This window comes from Sipha flava, unplaced genomic scaffold (assembly GCF_003268045.1).
Source record: "Sipha flava isolate LNK unplaced genomic scaffold, YSA_version1 249_pilon_pilon, whole genome shotgun sequence".
Classification (NCBI taxonomy): Eukaryota; Metazoa; Arthropoda; class Insecta; order Hemiptera; family Aphididae; genus Sipha; species Sipha flava.
This window is the reverse complement of record NW_020272898.1, coordinates 47,181-69,871: the sequence shown is the minus strand read 5'-3', so window position 1 is coordinate 69,871 and position 22,691 is coordinate 47,181. Positions and strand designations below refer to the sequence as shown.

The 22,691-nt window shown below is 25.1% G+C and overlaps 5 protein-coding genes across 9 annotated transcripts; 3 read left to right on the top strand and 2 right to left on the bottom strand.

Annotated features, from left to right (window-relative positions):
• Positions 1 to 134: 134 nt before the first annotated feature.
• Positions 135 to 1,761, top strand: LOC112684388. Its single transcript, XM_025555894.1, has 2 exons — positions 135 to 1,394; positions 1,474 to 1,761. The coding sequence occupies exons 1-2, from the start codon at positions 1,187 to 1,189 to the stop codon at positions 1,728 to 1,730; spliced, it is 465 nt and encodes a 154-aa protein (XP_025411679.1). The 5' UTR covers positions 135 to 1,186; the 3' UTR covers positions 1,731 to 1,761.
• A 720-nt stretch (positions 1,762 to 2,481) lies between these two features.
• LOC112684368 (derlin-2) lies at positions 2,482 to 5,232 on the top strand. 3 transcript variants are annotated; one of them, XM_025555866.1, is made up of 7 exons: positions 2,482 to 2,520; positions 2,884 to 3,041; positions 3,112 to 3,177; positions 3,247 to 3,414; positions 4,054 to 4,176; positions 4,623 to 4,786; positions 5,051 to 5,171. In XM_025555866.1, the coding sequence occupies exons 2-7, from the start codon at positions 2,949 to 2,951 to the stop codon at positions 5,169 to 5,171; spliced, it is 735 nt and encodes a 244-aa protein (XP_025411651.1). In that variant the 5' UTR covers positions 2,482 to 2,520; positions 2,884 to 2,948. The 3 variants fall into 3 exon arrangements, with proteins under 3 accessions (XP_025411651.1, XP_025411650.1, XP_025411652.1); XM_025555865.1 differs by lacking the exon at positions 2,482 to 2,520 and adding an exon at positions 2,702 to 2,803; XM_025555867.1 differs by lacking the exon at positions 2,482 to 2,520 and having other exon boundaries at positions 2,916 to 3,041; positions 5,051 to 5,232.
• A 711-nt stretch (positions 5,233 to 5,943) lies between these two features.
• Positions 5,944 to 12,344, bottom strand: LOC112684320 (palmitoyltransferase ZDHHC5). The gene is made up of 9 exons (XM_025555774.1): positions 11,922 to 12,344; positions 11,724 to 11,842; positions 11,496 to 11,653; positions 11,251 to 11,423; positions 9,499 to 9,693; positions 9,263 to 9,434; positions 7,491 to 7,681; positions 7,273 to 7,422; positions 5,944 to 6,555 (listed from the first exon to the last, which is right to left on the bottom strand). The coding sequence occupies exons 1-9, from the start codon at positions 12,011 to 12,013 to the stop codon at positions 5,997 to 5,999; spliced, it is 1,809 nt and encodes a 602-aa protein (XP_025411559.1). The 5' UTR covers positions 12,014 to 12,344; the 3' UTR covers positions 5,944 to 5,996.
• A 98-nt stretch (positions 12,345 to 12,442) lies between these two features.
• On the top strand, positions 12,443 to 15,352 carry LOC112684324 (uroporphyrinogen-III synthase-like). Of its 2 annotated transcripts, XM_025555781.1 has the most exons (5): positions 12,443 to 12,729; positions 12,971 to 13,120; positions 13,926 to 14,126; positions 14,199 to 14,446; positions 15,144 to 15,352. In XM_025555781.1, the coding sequence occupies exons 1-5, from the start codon at positions 12,714 to 12,716 to the stop codon at positions 15,282 to 15,284; spliced, it is 756 nt and encodes a 251-aa protein (XP_025411566.1). In that variant the 5' UTR covers positions 12,443 to 12,713; the 3' UTR covers positions 15,285 to 15,352. The 2 variants fall into 2 exon arrangements, with proteins under 2 accessions (XP_025411566.1, XP_025411565.1); XM_025555780.1 differs by lacking the exon at positions 12,443 to 12,729 and having other exon boundaries at positions 12,826 to 13,120.
• A 10-nt stretch (positions 15,353 to 15,362) lies between these two features.
• Positions 15,363 to 19,570, bottom strand: LOC112684323 (zinc finger MYND domain-containing protein 10). Of its 2 annotated transcripts, none has more exons than XM_025555779.1 (11): positions 19,243 to 19,570; positions 19,066 to 19,174; positions 18,888 to 19,001; positions 17,378 to 17,511; positions 17,170 to 17,310; positions 16,867 to 16,988; positions 16,635 to 16,783; positions 15,873 to 16,010; positions 15,682 to 15,785; positions 15,506 to 15,625; positions 15,363 to 15,443 (listed from the first exon to the last, which is right to left on the bottom strand). In XM_025555779.1, the coding sequence occupies exons 1-11, from the start codon at positions 19,323 to 19,325 to the stop codon at positions 15,395 to 15,397; spliced, it is 1,263 nt and encodes a 420-aa protein (XP_025411564.1). In that variant the 5' UTR covers positions 19,326 to 19,570; the 3' UTR covers positions 15,363 to 15,394. The 2 variants fall into 2 exon arrangements, with proteins under 2 accessions (XP_025411564.1, XP_025411563.1); XM_025555778.1 differs by having other exon boundaries at positions 17,170 to 17,313; positions 19,243 to 19,569.
• Positions 19,571 to 22,691: the final 3,121 nt, after the last annotated feature.

Below are 22,691 nucleotides of genomic sequence, written 5' to 3'. Positions count from 1 at the left end.
TTCTATATTTTTGAAAATCTTTAAAATTATTGGACCAACGTCACGTTATCTTCAGACAAGTGGTATGGATTTATTATCAGCTTGGAGTATAATAGATTCTGTAAAACTAAAAATTGGACAAATTGACTTTGACAGTATTTTAGAAAGTTCTATAAATTTTCGAAAAATATGAACAACTTACTTAATAGTATGAATCTTCCTAAAGATTTATTAGTATTATCTTCTTTACCTGTTACTAGGAATATCAGGAAAAAAAGAATGTATGATAAGCTATGTGAAGACGAAACACCGGAGTTACCATTAGACAAGTTCAGAGTTGAAACATATTAAACAATAATTGACCAGATTACTAATAGTCTAAATGAACGTTTCACCCCCAATAATCAATTGATAGCAGATGTTCAATACTTGATCCCTAAAAATTTTAAACAAATAAAACAAGTTCCAAATACAGCTTTAAAACATTTGGAAAATTTAGCAAATGTAGATCATGATTCATGATGTGTGTTATTTGGATTCTTGAAGACCATTTAAATATTGCTAAATGTAATGCAACCTACATCAGCATGACTATACAAAATGACCTGATAGAATGTTGTGGAGAGATGTAATAAAGAATAAAATTTTAAACAATGTTCATAAATCAAAATTATTTAGTATTTTAGCTGATGAAACAACCGATAATAGTATATCTGAACAATTTTAATTTTGTGTTAGATATTTTGGTACAGATAAGTGTACCGTTGAAGAATACTTTATCGGGTTTACAAAAGTTGAAAACGTTACTGGAGAAAATTCGACTGTTACTATATTACGATTATTGAAAGAATATAATTTAGATATTTCATTACTTAGAGGCCAAGGATATGATGGAGCAGCTAACATGAGCGGTCCATTTAAAGGAGTAAAATCGAGAATTTTAAAATTACAACCTCTTGCTCTTTATACTCATTGTGCAAACCATAGATTAAATTTAGTTTTAAATAAAGCTAGTTCTATTCCTTCAATACGCAATACAATTGGAATAATTACAAATATAAATAATTTTTTAAGAGAATCTGCTATAAGAACAAATCATTTAAGTTCAAAAATAACAGAGCTTTTACCTACTCAAAAAGCAGTTAAGGCTAAAAAATTATGTGATACTCGTTGGGTCGTGGTATATTTTTAAATAAATTTTACAAGAATGATTATTATGCCTCTCCTGTCAAAATATTCTGGATCCGCCGTTGATCATGAACAACTTTGTTTAGAACTTAAACATTTTTCTAAAGTATATCCAAAACTAAAAATATCTACAATAGAAATAACTAAACAAATCTACCGTCAATTTGATACTGATTCAGATATAGATAACGATGAAGACAAAATATGTTCTGATACAGCATTTTCTTGTGAGTAAGCTTGTACTTTTTATTTATTCTTTAATAATTGTATTAATATTATTTTTTTTAAATTTATGTTTGATTTCAGATAATAACAAAAACATCATACATGACACTAACAATTTCCTACCATATGTATATAAACTGTTATACAATTTAAACATGCATGTCTCAGCTTATACTCAATTATGTGCTTCATATGAATTTTTTCTTACATTGTCAGTCACCGAGGTAAACTGTGAGAGAACTTTCAGCAAACTAAAACTTGTTAAAACAAGACTTAGGGCTAATATGAGTCAAGATAATTTAGAAGCACTTTTAATTATGTTCATCTGTTGTATATAATCGTGACATTGTGATTTTTTTATTGTTTTATATGTTGCTTGCTGTTAACTGATCTTCAAGTCAAGTCAGTAGTGTTTATGGAATATATGAAATAGTTCATCTCTTATAATATAACTATAAATTATTATGTACATAATGTTTTAAAAAATTAAAAAAAGATTATTGTTTGTACAGACTTGTTTTCATTAGATTATTCTAAAATGACCAATTCCATTTATTATCTATTTCTCTAATAACTAATTAATTTATATTATGTTTTGTATTTAATTTTGGTTTTAATGGATACTAAACATTGAATGTAATATAAATAAAACTTAAGTAATTACAACTATTCGTAGGTATTTTATTTTATTGTTATTATGATTTTTGTCTGGCTTAATAATTAAATTTATGTTTGATTTAACTTTTGTTGAATGACTTAATTAATAGCTAACCATAAACTATGAACTAGATTTTAATGCTACGTCTGTTTTCCTTTAGTTAAAATTGTGTTTAATAATAATTTTAGATAAATTCTGTCCTTCGTACATACAAGTAGTAGTTAAAGGATGTGGAAATGTAGAAATCAAATATAGTAAGACACATAGAGGGCATTACAACGAAGTAAAATATCTTCCCACTCCTAAGAAAGTCTAAGAAACAATTGCTGGTAAATAGTGTCTTTTAAGTATGACAATTATGATAATTGATAAGAAATACTATATGATAATTGATAAGATATTTGCTCTTGTGCTGTCTCTAGACGCTCGTGAATAGCATTATCCTGGCAAATTGAAGATCTTTTTATGCTGTAAGTGTTAATGCTAAAATATTGATGCTGATCACGAATTAACCACCAACCAGCTAGAAAAGTTGTTCAATTATTTAAATTAGTTATTTTTATACGTTATCAGTTTTTTTATACAGCCGGTTATTAGATTATCTGCTCTTATCAACAGCGTATTTATGTTATCACAAATAGAAGACAATAATACATATTATGTATCAAAACATTGTTTTTTTTTTTTTATTAAAATTGTGTATATGTGGATGATTCACATTTGTTTTGCCTAAAAATGTCACCTAAGTTTTTTGTATAATATATCCTTTTTAATATTTCGTCCGTTTTACATTTATCCTATGGTGCTAATAGTACTGGGTTTATTTCTTATAGATCAATGGTTTACGATTGTAGACACTGATTAAACCGAGGAATACAGTTTTGTTTTAACCATCATTATGGCATACCATACATTAAGACAAGAATATATGCAGATGCCACCAGTGACTAGGGCTTACACGACAGCCTGTGTGTTAACTACCTTAGCTGTTGTAAGTTGTTCTTTAAAATTGAAATATTAAATATGCATAACTAATATGAATATTTTGATTTTACTTTTAGCAGTTAGATGTAGTTTCTCCATTTCAATTGTACTTCAATCCATTATTAATTTTAAAACAATTTCAAGTATGTTGCTATTCATCAATCAAGATAATAGTTTAATTTTAATTTAAAATAATGTTTTCTCTTTTTCAGATATGGAGATTGATAACCACCTTTTTATTTTTTGGAAATATTGGTTTTAATTTTCTTTTCAACATGATATTTACATATCGTTATTGTCGTATGCTTGAAGAAGGCTCATTTCGATCTAGAACAGCTGATTTTGTAATGATGTTTTTGTTTGGTGCTACTTTAATGATTGTATCCTTTTAAATTATTTTATTTTTTTTTAATATACAATATTCTATTCAAAATGGAAATAAATTAAAAACAGCAAGATACTGGAGTTTACAAATTACCATTGAGAACATATAAGAAAAAGATGACTTTTTAGTTTAAATAAATAATAATTTTATTCTGCCTATTTTACATTTATTTAATTAATTTGATTTTTATTGAAAAATTTTATTTTATTTTTGACAACAAATTTTAAGCACTTAGAATCAATAGCTACTAAAGCATGATTAAGAACTTTATTTGAGGCATGTTCTTCAATTTAAAATGATGGTGGGTGTCTCAGGGTTTGGAAAGTTCAATGTTATTGAACTATGAGAGATTTCAAAATTGATTTTGAAGAGACAATAACACAGCTTGGAAGATCATAATAGTTAATAATAGTTAATAATTGCATTGTTATTTTAATAAATAAATTATCTTCAAAAATAGTTAATTATATATATTTTTCTTGTATGTGGTGGTGGTCTGACAATCAATTATTATTTCTCATTAGTGAATTAAGTTATGCCAAACTACTGATAGTAACTATTGATAGATATTTTTTTCCAGATTTAGTGCTATAACTATTTATTAATTTTGCTTAACCAATTATAATATTATTAGGTTTGGGCATTTTTTATCAACTTATTATTTCTAGGACAAGCATTAACAATTATGTTAGTGTATATTTGGTCTCGAAGAAATCCTTATGTCAGAATGAATTTTTTTGGTGTATTAAATTTTCAGGTAAATTTGTATATGACTTATAGTAAAATAGTGCTGAATGTATTAATATAATGGTGTGCTCAATATTTTAAGTTGGAAGGAGGGAATAAAAATTTTAGTTAATTTAAATTTACTTTGTTGTGCTCAAACAAAATTATAAATGTTAATAAAATTCAATTTGATCAAATTTAAAAATATAGTTGGTTCCTTTGTTATCTAAGTCTAAGTAATATTTATTTTTTTATTAATTTATTATTCAAAGATTATTTTTTGGAAACTATAATGAATTCATGTTTGCATAAATTACATGGGATAACTAAAGGTTAGGAGTAAATCTGTGAGTAAATTGCTGATATTTGCTATTTATTCTATTTGTTGCTAAATTTATTTTTGTTAATAGTTATAATATTTTATATTTTATGATAAATACTTCTATTATTAATGTATGTTTTACATTTTTAACACAGGCTCCATACTTACCATGGGTGTTACTTGGTTTTTCAATTCTATTGGGAAATACACCATGGGTAGATTTGATGGGAATTGCTGTTGGTCACTGTTATTACTATCTAGAAGATGTGCTTCCTCAGCATAGAGCTAATGTTAAAGTTATTAAGACACCCCAATTCTTGTAAGAACTTCAAAATGCAATATTTTGTTTGCAAAAAAAAAATTATTATTCATATTATAAATTAAAATTTTTTTACAGCCATATTTTTAAGTTTCATTATTCATTTTACTTCATGGCGAAGAGAATACATTTTTTTTAAACTTTTCTTATTATTAATTAAGAACCAGCTTTTTGAAAGCTGATACATCTAATTTTACTTTTTTAAGACATTCTCCCCATATTTTTTTTTGTAACACCTGTATAAATATTTATTTTATTTAATAGAAAACATCTTCTTGATCCTGCACCAGAGGAAGATCATGTTCCACCTCCAGAATTTCGTCCTGGAGGGTTTAATTGGGGAAATGGAGCCGAAGTTCCACCTGAAGGTCACCAAAATAATTAAATCAATGTGTGTTATATTGAAATTTGTTGTTTTTAACTGTTAATTCTAAAATGTAAATAATAATTGTAATATTAAAAATACATTTAACCTATTTTATAGGTAATGTGTATGAATATTTATTCAAAAACCAGATTATGGTACATTTCCTATTATTTTAATTATAATTTTCAGGAAATCAATTAAGTTTATGTAAATTTTACATTAGTAAAAATTATAAAAACAATACAGGGTTTAAATAGAAAATGTATGACAACATTTTTAAAACAATATTACACATTTATTAAACATGATATCTGGCAAATAAAATATCCAAATATTAAAACTATATACATATATTATAATATGTATGATAATTATTTTTTAACTAGACAAATATGTATGTACATACATTTATATATATATTGCATGTTATACACACATATTTCTTTAAATGCTTTAGTTAATATAAATAATGTTATTAAAGGTATTAATACAATGTAATATTTTACAAATTATGACTAGATTTTACAATAAATTGTTCCATTTTTAAAATAAACAATGTTGAAATATATGGTTTTAAATGTTTTGAGTCATAATATTAATAACTAAACTTTGAATAAATTTAATTATTCATTATTTTAAACATAATATATATTCTACAACACCCTGTAACACACAACTTTGTGATTATTATACTTGCTTTTGATGGGTCATAAAAAAAAAAATATATATATATATAATTATATTTACAACAGTTAATTTCATTTTATACAGAATGCACATAATAATTTAACATAGAAAAAAAAATATATGGAAAATTAAAGAAAAAGCTATAAACAATACAATTTAAACAGATATTTCATAGTTTTTATCATAAGTACTTTTTCGATCGGGGCTTCCACCATCAGTGCTGTTACCTCTGTTAATTGACATCTCCATGGCATCATGATCTAGTGCTCTAGCAAAAGACATGGGTCTTCTAGTTTGTACAGGAGGAGGTTTTTTCTTGCCAACAGGTGAAGGCTGAGGTGGATAAACAGGAACTCCTCCTCGAACAGGATAATAACTTTTTGTAGTTGGACTAGTAGGATTAGATCTATAATCATTATGTGCTGCACAATAGTTAAATGTAGGTGCTTGTCTTGGAACATAGTAAGAACCAGTTGTACCAGGAGAGTCTTTCCATGTATATACACCTCTTTGCGGAGACCCAGCTAACTCTTGAATATTATCTACAGTATTATTTATACGTGGATAAGAAGGTGGACGTTCATGGTCACGTAGAATATCACCTTCTGATAAAAACCGACGTTGTGGACTACGTTCTTGATATTCATAATGTTTAGAAGAACCAACTCCTATAAAATCTGGTCGTTTTACTTGAGTTGGAGTTCCTGGATTTGATCTGAAATATAATACAACAAAAATAAGTATATATCGATCCATGTACCTATTTTATCAAAAATAAAACAAAATTAAAATATTCTAAAGAAATTTTCCAATTTACAAGAGTCTAACAATGATCCTGTGGTGGAGAATACTGTGATTTCCATCACCTACTCATAAATTGTCAATCTCTATCTATCCAAAGATCTCAGCTAAAGATTCTCTTTTTCATCTCTGGTATTCATTTTTCCCTTATTGACGCTCTTTCAACCGACAATACTAATATAATCAAACATACGCTAAATTAGGTCTCCGAATTTAAGAGTGTGAGCTTTACCAACCTTAATTTATTTTAGATTCATGTACATAATTGTCGAGATATCATAATGTAACGTTAAAATCTCATTAAAAAAAAAAAAAAAAACAATGATCATAACTGCAAGTTATGAAATAAATTAAATTTAAATTAAGTTAAATAAAATGTAAATATTAAACAAAAAAGTTCCTATTTTGTTATTATTATGTTAAATAAATATAATTAAATGTGTTTGGTAAAATGATTTTTATAATATAATTTTTAAACTATAATAAATACATTTTTTTACACATTTTTATAGTGAATTCTTTATAGTTTTTAAAGCATTTTTGCATTTTTTTAGAGCATTAAAATTATAGCACTAATAATAAACAATGATTTAGTGGGAAAACATTTTTTAAATATTATCAAGTTATTTACCGTCTTAAGGGGCTGGATAGTGTCAAAGGTGTAGGCACTCCAATAGCTTTCATTCTCTGCTGCATAGTTGGACTCTGCATGATGATGTTGGACTGGCGATTTGTATCTATCATAGTTTCTCTTGACAAACTATTTCCCATATCACTCATTCTTATTTCAAAAAATAATTTTAATTAATTAATTTAAGTTAATGCATTACATATGAAAAAATTAACTACCTAGGTCTTGATGGATGTGGAGCAGTGTATGTCATATAAGTCATTCTAGTATTGTCTGTTGAATCATATGATGGTAAGTAAAAATTGTTTTTTGAACCTTGACGTTGTAGTGGAGGTGTTGGTTCACAGTCTTGTGATTGTGAAGCAGTTAATTCAATTTCTAATTCCGAACAGTCTCTACCTGGTGACATCTAAAAAAATAATTACATAATAAATGAAAAGCATACAAAAAAGGATTAATACAATTTTTCTAATTACATATAAAACTTTTTAGGGGAATAAATTTATATAAAAGAAAAAATATAGTTTTGATAAGAAAATGACTTGATTAATCAATAAATATGGATATGTGTACTGTACAAAAACTAAAATAATTTCCAAGTTCTTAAATTAATATTGAAAAAATTACTAAGACAATAACAATAATATATAAGCCAATTTGAAACACTCAACTATACTCAGCTTACTATCTTATATAACACAAATACATGAAATTTATGGCTATTAAGATTCTAAAAAGTAATTATAAGAAAAGTACCATACAAAAATGATCAATAGCTTACTTAAAAAGAAAACATATATGATTTTATAAAAAACATGAAAAATAAAAAATAATAATGCTTAATTATAAGTATTAATTCCTTTGTATAAAGTATCTGCTATGAAAATTACAACAATTTTTATACATAATCTACATTTGATATGCCTTATAAAATGTAATTTACATTCATTTGAGGTTTATTAATGTACAACAAAATTTTAAATAGTAGTTTTTCATGAATTAATTCATAAAAAAAATTCTCAGGGTCAATTTCTATAATCATCTCATGGTTTTTTAGTGATTTTTATGATAATTTTATTTTATTTATAAATAAAAAACTAGCATTGCTTGTAATTTAATTATTTTATAAATTATTGATAAATGAATACATAAATACATTAAATTGGCTAGTTGCTTATATCTACACAGACCTGACTCAAGGGGTAGGTGACATAGGCCTATGTCTAGGACGGCAATTAATATTTTTAAAAGATTGATAATTTAAAAAAAAAAAAATTACATTTACTAGTACCTACTCATATCAAATTATATGTAGTAAAAAGAAGACTTTAAAAGTTGGTTTGTTTAATTTAAATTAGTAGTAGTTTACTTGTCAACAAATGTATTAAACTAATAAATAGTTAATTTTACGTAAATAAATATAATAAACTCAGAATTTAGACTATTTTAGTATTACTTAAGTAAAAATAATATTTGATATAGTAAGGGGTGGCAAAACTTAAGTTTGCCTAGATGTAAGTAAACGTTTGAGCCTGGTCTGCATCTACACTTATATTCATAACAAATTTAAAGTGCCAAATTTTAATCAAGAAAATAAAAATTAAAATAAATAAATAGATTGTGTAAAACATTTTATATTAATATATACAATTGACATAAAATTATTATTTGGTATATATTGTAATAGTACTTTTATAAAAGACAAGACATAGAATATTCACATAGATTACCATCAAGTGATAAAAAATATAAAATAACATTCTCAAAATAAGTATAACTCTACTCAGTTTTCAAATTATTATTAATTGTGTTAGACCAATATAAATCAATGAGTACATTTTTTTTTTTTTTAACATTTCAATATATGTAAATAATAATGGAATATAAAAAGAAAGAAAAATATTAATTTAAGACCTTAAGAAAACTTATAATTATTATTATTATTACTATATTTTATTATAGTTTAAAATTGAATGAATACTATACAAACCTTATTATAAGTATTTGAAGAATGATGTAAACCATTACTATTATCCAAATAAGTTTTGGTAACAGGTGGTCCACAATTATCTTCTTTGGTCAATAATGGAGGAGGTACATTAAAACTGTTCTGAATTTGTTTTTTATGTTTCTGGTACTTGGAAGCTTTTACTTTTAATAAACTAGTACAGACAAATATTATGATTTTAATGAAAACTTTAAAGTAACGTAAAAAAAAATTATTACCTTGGAAACTGAGGTCCGAATAAAATAATTATACAGTTGACACGACAACCATGTGAAAATGGATTATAACCACCTTTGAACTTTCCAGTGACTTGTTCATTAGTTGTGCGACCACGTGCTACTAATACAGCATGAAATCCAGTCAATCCAAATATTGGTATAAATAAAATAATAACCAACCCACAGAGTATTAAGCTATTGAATTTTTCAAGTTAAGAAAAATTTCTAAAAGTTAAATACAAAATAATGCAATTCAATTACATCTTATAATTAGAGCTCGGATGTTAATGACTTGGCACATATTTTTCGCGCAACCAGAATTATACCCTAATATGATTTATGAAATCTTGATTGCAAACATGCAAACTTATTTTGCATTAAATTCATAAACTAAAAATTGTCCATATTATTATAATTTATCAATAATTACCGTTAATTGTATAATTTTTTTAAAAAAACTTATCGTCAATGGTCCTTCAAGTTTGAAAATATCAACAAAATTATTGTTGTACAGGTAATCCTAATATTTAAAGTGCTTAACCTATGTAAAATTTAACATTAATAGTACGAAAACTAATTAATATTTTATTTCCTATTTATGAGCTGTTTTTTGTAATAAAGTAATTTTAAATACACATTCAAAAGAGTGTACACATTTTTTTAATATTAACTATTTTTTTTGCATATATTTGTTGAAAAGTCAAGTATATTTAATACATTTTATGGCACAAAATTACATATTTGGACATTTTATAATGCATGTTTTTATGAAAACATGTTTTTATAAGTTCTACTTATAACTATAAATAATTCACAAAATTAAAATAGGTAAATATTTAAAAAATTAAAAATAATCGATTAATTTTTTTTTTTTTAATTAATAGCTAAATTTTTTTTAAGAAAATAAGATTTTTAGAAAATGAGAAATTAATTTTTTTAATGCACACATTAAAGTAGATGTTTTCAAGCTTTTTAATATGAGGGTCGCATAAGATATCAAAAGCTCTTACTGGACCAAAATTATAATACAGCTGACGTTGACATATGACAACTTAGAATACTACACATATACTTAGATTATTTAATATTCATTGGGGTGCTGGTTAAAACTTAAAAAGTGGGCCAAAGTTTCTTGATCCATGCATTAAAGTATTGACATAAGAAATTATTGACCAGATACATATATTTTAAAGAACTTATGAATAGGCATAAACTGGGGGGCAATTGTCCCCTAGAATAAATTAGGAGGGGCAGTGTCCCATCTGATATTTAACATACTTTGTTTTGAAATAAGTGCAAAACAGCTGGTTATAGCTATTACTATAACATTTTTTTTAAATCTTAATTTTAAATTTTTTCCTAACATAATGCTAGAAAACGAATACTTTTATTTAATAATATGTAGGTAGTAAAGCGGTGTTTAGCCTCAAACAAACTTTTTGTTTAATATGCAATTATATTTTTGCTCCCTCTTCTAATTAATTTCTAAATTATGCCTATGAACCTATCAAATTTCATAAAAATTATACATAAAACATTTAGTGATTTAATATTACAGAAAAGAACTTTTGAGTACACTTTTTTTTTTTTTTTTATTTAAAGTATAGAATTATTAGGTTACTTAATCTTAATTTTAATAAAACCTCGAGTAAACACAATATTATAATCTTTGTAATATTATTTATATTAGTATTATAATAAAATATAAATATTTAAGTACCAGTGAGAAATATTAGTGAACAAAAAGGATACGATACCAAAGTATCAATGTCTCCTATTTTATCTTTATGATATAGAATATACCAACAGCAAACACTAAATATAGATGCCATATGTATACTAAGCGATATGAGAAAAAAAAAGAAATAGCGATAATTGCGACGACCAATACAATTATTTACCCATGGACAATGATGATCAAACGTCTACAAAAAAAAGAAAAAAAAAGGGACATAAATACAATGTAATTAACAATTTATTTTATAACTAGAACATACTTCTATGCAACAATTACAAACACTGCAGTGAGAACATCTTGGTGGCCTATAAAATCTACATGTAGAACACCATTTCATTCGTACTTGTATAGTGTTCACCTCTGTAGATTTATATAGAGGTGACTGAAAATCATCACCTGTATCTTCATCTTCTGGAGCTAGAATGTTAATATATTTGTTAAACAAATAATGAATTTAAAATGCTAAAATAGACAAAACTGGACTAACCTTTAGGTATTACTCCAGGGTCCATAAAAGTAGCTAATGTAAAATTCGCTATAACGAAAAATGTCACAACGCCGTGAACAATTGGTACCCAAGGATATAATTGAGCAAAAAATCGGCATCTAATAAAAATAGTTTACAATCCAATCGAATGAATAAGTATATAAAAAAGTAATAAGGAAGAAATTGTTTGGCACTTACGGGTAATAAAAAAAAGCTCCAGTAGTCCCAAGCAGCAATATCCATGCAAATGTTGCTGGCAAATATTTTGTGTGCAACCCACATTTTGGCATTGTGCAGATTACTTCTATTTACTCAAAAATAACTGTACTTTTATGAATTTTAAGCAGCATTCTTTGTTTCGTATAAATCAAGTAAAAGTTATGGTAAATAATAATAATAGTACTGTAGAAGTGCATAAAAATTAAGTTTCCCCATTTTGTTCGTTACCAGGTTCTGACAGTTCTACTTATCCATCAAAATCTGAACTATGCGAAAGAGCTCGATGACACTTAAACGCAATCATTGATAAACAATACACAATACAAATGCGATCGGAAAATATGAAAATATATTCAAAATTCTTTGAAAAAAATAAAATTAAAAATTTACACTTCTAATTTTTGTGATAATGTGGTTTTGTCAAACAGTGTAGCCACAATCATAGCACTATCTACATAATAATTTTTTTGATGTGCCCCAAAGATAAAAACTTTTTATCCGTGATGGGTCCAGAGGTTTAATCTCTTTTCTACGGACAAGAAATTGTTCTAAGAACTATGGTTTCGATAAATGTAGTCTAAAATATCTGAAAAGTATTGACATCTGGTTATTATCTACAACGAATATAGTTTACAATCTTCAAAAACCATGTCCCTATGATAATGTTAATACTGATATTACCCACATGAATAAAAACCGGCTTTACTTTCGGTCTCACTCTAGATCTTGGTTTAGACTTTAAGGTTTCGATAAAAAAAAAAAGTTCAACACATGATTTTTATTGATAGTAAATATAATTTCAGTTACACGTAGATAAGGCTATAAAAGATGAACAAACTCAATAATTCACAATGAATGGATAATTTATGAATGTACTTAATAAAATAATAAAAAACTTATTTTAAAAATTAAATAATTTTAATGCCTACTTATAAAATACTTTGTTTTGAACTAAGACATCTTATTAATTAAGCTTATTAAAGCTATGACTTTTTCTAAATTAAATTTATCTTTTATAATTTTTAAAGCTCTTTCCGAAGAAAATGAACCAGTAGATCCATATGTAAATATATTAAGAAGCCGTGGATATGAAGCTTACTTAGTACCTACTTTAGAATTTGAATACCATAATTGTGATGTGCTCAAAAAAAAATTGCAAAATCCACAAAATTATTCAGGTAAATATTAATTATTATTGTACATATATATTAATATGTCTATGCATATTAATCCATATTTTTAAGTGTTACTTTGACCACCATATTTGTATAATACATTTGTTATACTTATAATTGGATTTATAAAGTATTTCATATTATATCCTTGGAATTTTGCTGATTGGCATTCAAAATATAATTTTCGCAACAACATTCTCTTGTATGTATTGATTTTGTAGACATTTATCTTGATATGCATATAGTTATTTATGTATAAGTAATATTAAAGAGTTATGAAATAAAGTATTTGATATACTTTTCATTTTAGTTATGTTTATGTTTTTAATGTTATGAGTTTTATTCAAATGTATATTTTTAAATTAGTTCATATTTTAAATAAACTTTTCATTGTCTGAATTTAGAAACCATTATGCATTATGTTATATAGGAGATATTATTAAATAATAGATAAAATTTTAGTACTCATGGTTTTTTTTTTACTTTTATTGTTATAGGTAGTTATATAAATATGAGTTATCTCATTGTTAATGTAAATTATTGTAATTTGTTAAAATAACAGTATTTTATTAAAATTTTTTTTTCAATAAGTGAATAATGTTAAAATAGAGGAAAAAATGTTATTAGTTATCTATTATATAAAATATTAGACCAAACTTAAATTATCAATTGTCAATAGTTCTAGTGTATTGCTGTAGACCTAGAAATTCAGCTTCAAATGTAATTTTATCCTACAGTCCACTTTAAATGGAATTATATGTAACCTACCCAAGTTTTGTTTTCAATTTTTTACTATATTTTGATTTAGGTATGGTTATAACTAGTCCAAGATGTGCACGGGGAGTCATAAAGTGTTTGGTTGATGGTAAACTTGATGAAAATTGGCGTAAAAAACCTATATTTGTTGTTGGTGAAACAACATCTCGGCTATTAACTAATGAACTAGACATCGAGCCAATTGGAGCAAATAGTGGAAATGCTATGGCTCTAATACCAATTATTTTAAAATGTAAAGTGTTCTCTTAAAATAAATACTTAAAAACTAAAGAATTTTAATACAAAGTTAAAATTTTAATTTTAGATGAACTTACCAAATCATTATTAGCACCATGTGGCAATATGAATATTAATATATTATCAGATAATATAAAAACTGTTGAATTTGAGAACATAGAAGTTTATCGAACTATACCACATAAAAATTTAAAAACAAATTTGGATGTGGTTTTGAGTAAAATTAATGATCAAATAGGAGTTGTATATTTTAGTCCTTCTGGTTTCCGTGCAACATGTGATTTCATGCCAAAACAATTACTTAATCAAATACATGTAAGTATAAAAAATATACAAAACTTTGTTTATATAATTTTTTAAGTAAATGTCATGTTGCACCTAAACACTTTATTATTTATAACCTAATAAAAATGCATCCTTGATTACTGGTTTTTAATATTCTTCATAATTTATAAAGCATTCAAATTTGCACTGTATGTTGTATCTTTTAAATTAATATGTTATTAGTGTATATTCTTAAAGGACTAACACTGGATTAAAAATGATTATTATGTATTTATGCTGAATAATTTTTTTTTTAAAACAATTTTAATTCTTATTGTTTATGTATTAAGATTTCTCATTTTTAGTATAATTCAATTAGTAAATTATCCATTGTACTTAATTTAAACAAAAAATTAAAATAATTCTTCTATTGCTCAAAGCAAATAAAGTAGAACCCCTCTCGTCCATTCTTGGATAGTCCACCTCTTCGGTTGATCTGACCATAGTATTATTGATATTAATACTTTAAAAATAAGTAATTAAGTAAATTATTAATAATTAATTAAGTAAATAATTTAATAAATACATTTAATACAATTATTTTTTCAAATATTTTTGTATATTCTGATAATCCGACTGGTTTCAAGTTCCGACCACATTCCCAGTCCCGAAGGTGACGGATTAGAGGGGCTCTACTGTACATTTAATATTATTAGCCTTAAAATATATTATTTGTTAACTTTTACAGATATTTGCCATTGGTCCTACCACAGGAGCTGCTATTAATGAAGCTGGATATATTTTAAGTGGAATATGTGAAAAACCAAAACCAGAGTCTATGATCAATATGATAGATACATTTATTGAAAATACTGTTTTACCAAAATGAAGCATATAATCATTGATGATTTATATTATTTATTATTTATGACATAACTTAATTAATTATTTGTTTATAATTATCTTGTTTTTTTTTTTTTTTTTTGAAAAGATAATTGTTTAATGACAATTGGTTTTGTGTTCATTCCAATTAGTTACTTGACATTCTCTAAAAATATTTAAGTTATTTTAAAAATCTAGTTAGTTTATGTTTATAGCTATAATAATTACCTGCTACAGTACCACTGTTTTTTGCACTTTGAACACTTATTTTTTGCTTGTTGTTTACAATTAGCACACAAATATTTCTTAGTTTCAAAATTATCTATATGTTCATATGTTTCACTTAATCTAAAAGAAAAATATTAATATTTAATAGTTTGTACATTTATGGTAGTCACACTTACGATTTAGCTATATCATATGATTCACTACCAAATAAATAGGTGGATTGTGCTCTAGCAATTTTTTTCCATCGTTTTGCATAACTGTTTAAAATAGTAGATCTTATCTAATAAGAATACATAATTGGTACATGAAATATAATTTTTTCTATATTTGATAGCTGTTTAAATTTCTTAAATTACTAATATCTTACTTCAGCATTTATTTCCATTATCAGAGGTCTTTTTGATATTCCTGAAATTTCTGATAGACTCAACTGATATAAGCTTTGTTTTAAGTGTATTAATGGAGGAATTTGATCCAATAGACAATCATTAAGTAAATGTTGTAACTGTACAATAATAACAACTTTACATTAAAAAATAACAATTTTATTTATAAATAATTTTGAAGTAAATTGATGATGTATCAAGAAAAAAATATAGATAATTTAGTTTTCCAAATGTATAAGTATATAAATGTGACAGGAAATGTAATTATACAATACCCAGTTTATCGAAAGCACTGTTAATAAAAAAAACCAGTCTATTATTTAGTATGTAGTAACTAATTTATTTTAAATGAGGTTGAAGTAACTAGACTATTTGTGTTCTAATAATTAGTTTTATAAGGTAATCTGGTTAGTAGATGGAATCAAAATTTCTAAAGGCTAGGTTAGAACTGACAACTATGCATTTGAACACAACCACCTTAATCTCACTTGGAAACAATGCACTCCCAAAACAATGTATTATTAATTATTTTGTCATTTAAATGAAAGTGAAACTATAAGATACACAGATAAATTCCTAATCTGAACAATAATCTTTATGCATAAATTACATTTTACTTTATTTTCTAAATAAAATAAAATATACTTATTATGTTTATACATTGTACAATTATATTATATAATAATTTTATAATCAGATGAAAAAATAAGAAAGTGATATTAGATGTTATTTAATTAATTTACCTGCATTAGATGTTTTTTTCGAAATTGGGTAATTTCATAATTATTCCGTAATTGCTCGGAAGTGAAAAATTCATGCAAGCTTAGCCATAAATGAGCTTCTTGTTTAGGTAAAATATTGTTTGTTTCATTCATTATTTTCCATGAATTATCTGTTCAAAGTGAAATTTAATGCTGATTATAATTTTACTAATTAATTAATTTTTTGTTATTTAATAATTATTTACATAAATACCATCAAATATGTATTTTTTATTGTTGTCCAATTTCACCCAAGGTTTTATATTCAATAAATGACAAATTAACATTGGCACATCATTGTTGGTTGTCATTCTTGTTGTCACAGATATAGATAAGCTTTTATAAAAATATAAATGTATATATTAACGAATTTTCTGATATTCTTACATATTAAATGTATTTCAAATTATTTTATAAATATATATATGGTAATTATGATATTCAAGTATTTAACCACGAATAAGATTTATAAAAACATAAATAACTGGTATTGAACTTAGTTTCAGTATACTTTTACGTTTTTATGTGTAGTAACATGTTAAACATTATGCCAATACAACCAATTCCCACTTCAAATTGAATTTTGTTTTTATGTTGAATTATTTCATCTTCTAGTTGAGTGTCTATATTTTCCATTGAAATTTTAAAATTATTTGTACTACTAAAATCATTAAAATCTGATAATAATTATAATACATACAAAATAATTATTTATTCATCCTTACTCGACGGCTAAATGCGTGATAGAAAGTATAATATGATCAAAGAGATCTAAAGCATAGTTTCCAAGTGCTTGAACACCATCTTCGTAAAAAAATATTTTTTGTAATAATCCAACTGCTACAGTTTCATGAAATAACTATAAAAAAATCATGAATTAAAATAACATTTTTATGCTTACAATTTTATTTAAAAATAGTATCATTTTACTGTGGTGAATTCCTTAAATAACTTAATTCCTTATTTATAATGACAACAATATTAATAGGACATTAACATTCATTGTTATATATTCGTAAAATTGTGAATTGTCATTTCTAAATCTAAGCTAGTACCTAGGTAGTATAACTATTACCCGTTAAATCCTTATTAATTTTCAGACTTATTTTTAATCTTATTATAAATATAAATAATCCTTTACTCTTATACACCTAGCTTATGCCTAAACTATATAGGTAGGTACATTATATGTCATAAATTCCAATGGTAGATCTAAGATTATTATCCAAATTACTTGGAAGAAAGTTAAATAGGTTCTTAGATTGAGAGTTCATGTATTTTCTTCACTAGTAATTTTTTGTTCTGATACCAAATATATTAATTAGTGATTATATTTTATTATGCTAGGCATGGGCGTAGCTAAAATTTGAATCAGGGAAGGGCAAAAACATAAAATGATTAGTGTTGAACTTGTAATTCAAATAATCTACAGATAGACTATTGGATAACACATATAACGTCAAAATGATTACACGTGTATATATATCACTCGGTCCCACTAAACTATTTTTAGAATTATATCTTATTTAATTTTTGATTTTAATGTAAAACTTACACGTTTGGTATAAATAAATATAATTCAGTTTGAGGCGCAGGGGTGGGCAAGTGCCCCCCCTGCCACACCCTCGCTACACCCATGATGCTAGGCATTTTAATTTCTCTCCGCCTAAAGTACTACTTAACGATAATATTCTTAGTTGGTGCCGACTTAAAAAATTAAATTTAAAAAATAAAAATAAAAATCATTTTAAACTACAATTATTATTATATTGTATACTATATTTTATAAATATAAAAGAATTATCGATTTTGACAAAATTTAATGTAAGAGTAAGTTTTCAAGTTATATTTATATTTTAATGAATCTTATTTAATTTAGACCTATTATAAACTATATTTTAGATTAGAGACTAAATTGCTACAGTCAGTATTAATATATACTGTTTAATATTTACATACATTTAAAAGAAGTTATCCCCATCAAACTCTAATAATACATTTTATGATAGGTTCATGTTGGACAATCCTCATCAAATAACTTAGACCGTTTTTTGTTCCACTACTTATAGTTCCATAAGAATTAAATATTTAGTTAAACTTGGTATCTAATAAATTATTCGTATATAGGTATTGCAAGGATACAAATTACTAGATTGAGAAATGTAGAGCAGTAAATATATGCGAACTAGGTACTAATTAATTATAAATATTAATAATATAGGTAAATTAACGTACAATAAAGTATAATGTGAAATTTTGTTGAGGATTTGGTATAATATGAAGTAATTCTGGAAGTACTTTTTCTCTCCATACAGAAATACAAATAGCTTCATGTACAAGTATAGGAACCTATATTTAAAAGTGTAATACTATTGTATAAATCAAATATAAATTAACAGTTATTTATAAGTACTTTCCCATAGCTAATAAGCTGATTCTTAATATACTCTTCTCGATTTCCAGTAGCTTCCAGTGTAGCTTGTTGGTTAAGCTTTTGCAAACGATCATGGCTTTCGTACCATCTACAATATGACATTATTTTAAACATTTTATTGCACTATACAATAATTATAATTAAAAATAATTTTACTTTTTCGATCCCAGCTCATTTAGTTTCGATTCCTTAATATGCTCAATGTAGAAATCAATTTCATTTTGAGATATGATATTCATATTGCGTAATTTGATTTATATAAATTTATAATAAAATATAATAATTTACAAATTATAAGTCTTTTGAGGGTTTGATCAATATTTTTTCCTTAGTTACCAAACAACTGTTATAAACTCCAAGTACTAAGTCTAAAGTTCTTTGCTCTTAAAATAAATATTGTAACTACTAGTTTCAGTTGTAGGCAATCATCAAGTTCTAAATTATTTATAATAATAATAAATATGAACACATTAAAATATAAAACAATATAATAGGTAATTGATTATAAATAACTGTTAACTATAAAACAGCTAATACAATCGTTTATTATTTTTTATGGTGCTGTTACTTATTTTAAATATTAAGTTTTATAGTATTCTAACATATTTAATTATTTTTTTAATAATTATTTTCTGATCATGGTCCAAAGCTGAAACTAGAAATCATAATAATAGGGTCTAGTACATTTCGCCGCCAACTATTCGCCGAAATTATTTCTCTGCAATCTTATTTTTTTCGTACAATGGCAATAAAAAAATGTTGGTTGGCCATATAATTTTGGAATTTTGATATAATGTTTTTCACACATTGTTTTTACTCGTGTGAAAAATTTTCAAAAATCCGCAGACATAATTTTTAAAAATAAGTGTTTGAATTTGAAATTATGATAAAAATAACGATAAACATTCCGATATGTATACTTATAAAGGATTTAAAAATGTAATATAATTAAGTTGCTCTTTGCAGCAAACTAAAAAAGTTTACCGGAGCAGCGGAAAATAATGTTATAAGCGTTATAAAATTATATTTTGATGAAATCTAGTGTTTCCGGATGGAAAAGTACTGTATTGTGCACTATAATATGACCGAAAAACCTTCAAAATGCCATACCCTAAAATATAAAAAGAAAAGAAAAGTAAATCAAAATTTAATTTATTATCTTTTACTGTCAGCTATTTTTTATTTTTTGAATTAGTATCTGCAATAATAATCTTATGCATATATTTATTAAAAAAAAAAAATGATCTTCTGTTAACAGTTTAAAAAAATCGGGACAAAAAACAAAAATGTAGCAATTTTTCTTATAATATATAAATAAATACTATTTTTCAGTCAGTATAAATAATATTTATGATAAATTCTAAATAAATCATTATATTATTATGTTCATTGGCAAACAATAGTACCAAAACTTCGAAAATGATACTTCTAAAAAAATCTAAAATACTTTAAATATGCAAAAAATAACAAAATTATTAATTATTATTATTATTATTACAATACTAAGCAAATATACAATAAATATGTGTATATTATGTTATAATCAATTTATACCAATTTTACACATTTTTAATAAAAAATTAGTTCAAATGAATTCGAATAATTCAGTTAATTCACGATTTTGGATTTTATCGCAGAAACACTTGATTTCATCAAAATATAATTCTCTAATATTTTTAAATCTTACATAAGTACCTATACATATTGGAATGTTTATCAATTTTTAACTACCAAAAGTAGGTAGATTTTGTGATTTTTATCAACATTTCAGTTTCAAACGCTTATTTTTAAAAATTGTGACTGCGGATTTAGAAATTTTTTCACACGAGTATAAAAAATGTGTGAAAAACATTGTATCAACATTTCAAAATTTTATGGCCAACTAATATTTTTTTATTTACGTTATAAAAAAAAAAAAATAGTATAGCGGAGAAACGATCGCGGCAAAACAGTCACGGCGAATAGTCAGAGCCGTCCGAAAATGAAAATAAAAGGGGAGGGGGGGGGGGGAAATAATATGAAAAATGCCGACTACAATTTTTTTACTCAGTATGGATAGTATAATTTACTATATGTAGTCGTATTTTTTCGAAAATACCAAGAGGGCCATTGCCAGATATGGGAGCTACATTGGACAGGGAGAGGTGGAAAGGCATTTTAAAAGCGGCGATGGTCCTCAATGGATCGCTATAAGCCTAAGAAGAAGAAGAAGTCGTATTTTTACTTCTTAACATATATATATATATATATATATATAATCATATTTTATATTGTATAATAAGTAGTTATATAAATTTTATTCTTGTATACACTGTATTACGAAATATGTAATACTAGTTTTCCGTAAGTAAAATTATGTCCTTCTTAGATATAATGAAACAAGTCCGACTGCCGACTGGTGTTTTCATTGGAGGTGTGAGGCACCCCTCTCCACAAAGAACACAGTTCGGGACGGCCCTGTGAATAGTCCGGCGGCGAAAAGACTAGACCCTAATAACGGTACATACAGTGCCGTATTTATGCCTAGGGCAGCAAATTTTGTAAGAAATAAAAAAAATCATATAAATATTTTATGCATTTATGTAACTGTGTAAATTAATATTATATAATATTTAATAGTAATATGAATAATATTTAATATTATAGTATAGATATCTGTGTGTAAAATATACGGGCGCATGACACTGAAAATGTCAATAACACGAAATCAATTTTCTCGTAATGTGAGCTATAAAGATAAGATACCTTCCTAGGTACATAAGTTGTTCTTAAAATTAATTACAATAATAATATAGTATATATAGAAGTTGGCTAGAGATATTGTGTATCCACATCGCACACGACGAATTAGAATAGATAATTATTTGTTTTGTTTATAATGACTATTGACCTAATTTCTTTAAAATTAAATAAATTTATTAGAAATAATTACAAGATTTTTTTTTCTTGGGGTAGGTAGGGGTGGCATAATTAAAAGGGATTGTTCTAAATCCGGCCCTGGGTACACACATAAAGTACTCGGTACTTACAACTTTAAGTTTAATATTTATTTATCAGTTTTATATTTAAATAATACAATAGTAATTGGTATTATAAGTTTTATATTTTTCATTATAATTATAACTAGCCACTGTTATTTCCCACAAATTCAAGGAAGTTTAATACTAAAAAGATAGAACTGCAAAACACTATTAATCTAAGAACATACTACCATTGATAATTCTATAATCAATGATATTACTAAACACTATTATTAAGAATTTTCACCATTCTAAATCTAAGCTATTTATACCATAAAGGTTTATTTAAAAATAATATATCTTAAATTATGCTATATACCAGTGGTTTTCAACCTTTTTGGATCCACGGCTTCTTTTGATTCAGAAATAAAATATACGGCTCCCATACGAAAATTTAATTTAATTTAATAAATAAATTTACATTTTTGAATCTAACCTTACTTAATGATGAAATAAACATGTTATTGTTAATAATAGGAAACATATTTATGAAATATATTATTTTACAATTAAACATTAAAAAAATATTAATAGTTTTAATATTTAATGGGACGGCTGTACTTGTTTTTGTTGTATAATATTATC

Bases quoted from the DNA above. Each gene is read 5' to 3' on its own strand.
- LOC112684388 (XM_025555894.1), top strand. From the start codon at position 1,187: ATGATTATTATGCCTCTCCTGTCAAAATATTCTGGATCCGCCGTTGAT. The intron at 1,395-1,473 runs GTGAGTAAGCTT...GTTTGATTTCAG, and splicing joins TTCTGATACAGCATTTTCTT to ATAATAACAAAAACATCATA.
- LOC112684368 (XM_025555867.1), top strand. From the start codon at position 2,949: ATGGCATACCATACATTAAGACAAGAATATATGCAGATGCCACCAGTG. The intron at 3,042-3,111 runs GTAAGTTGTTCT...TTTTACTTTTAG, and splicing joins TGTTAACTACCTTAGCTGTT to CAGTTAGATGTAGTTTCTCC. The intron at 4,787-5,050 runs GTAAGAACTTCA...TTTATTTAATAG, and splicing joins ATTAAGACACCCCAATTCTT to AAAACATCTTCTTGATCCTG.
- LOC112684320 (XM_025555774.1), bottom strand. From the start codon at position 12,013: ATGCCAAAATGTGGGTTGCACACAAAATATTTGCCAGCAACATTTGCA. The intron at 11,843-11,921 runs GTAAGTGCCAAA...TATTTTTATTAG, and splicing joins GGAGCTTTTTTTTATTACCC to ATGCCGATTTTTTGCTCAAT. The intron at 9,435-9,498 runs GTAATAATTTTT...TGTCTGTACTAG, and splicing joins TTCGGACCTCAGTTTCCAAG to TTTATTAAAAGTAAAAGCTT.
- LOC112684324 (XM_025555780.1), top strand. From the start codon at position 12,928: ATGACTTTTTCTAAATTAAATTTATCTTTTATAATTTTTAAAGCTCTT. The intron at 14,127-14,198 runs GTAAAGTGTTCT...TTTTAATTTTAG, and splicing joins AATACCAATTATTTTAAAAT to ATGAACTTACCAAATCATTA. The intron at 14,447-15,143 runs GTAAGTATAAAA...TAACTTTTACAG, and splicing joins AATTACTTAATCAAATACAT to ATATTTGCCATTGGTCCTAC.
- LOC112684323 (XM_025555778.1), bottom strand. From the start codon at position 19,325: ATGAATATCATATCTCAAAATGAAATTGATTTCTACATTGAGCATATT. The intron at 17,512-18,887 runs GTACGTTAATTT...ATTTTTTTATAG, and splicing joins ATTTCACATTATACTTTATT to TTATTTCATGAAACTGTAGC. The intron at 15,786-15,872 runs GTAAGATATTAG...TATTCTTATTAG, and splicing joins TAATGGAAATAAATGCTGAA to ATAAGATCTACTATTTTAAA.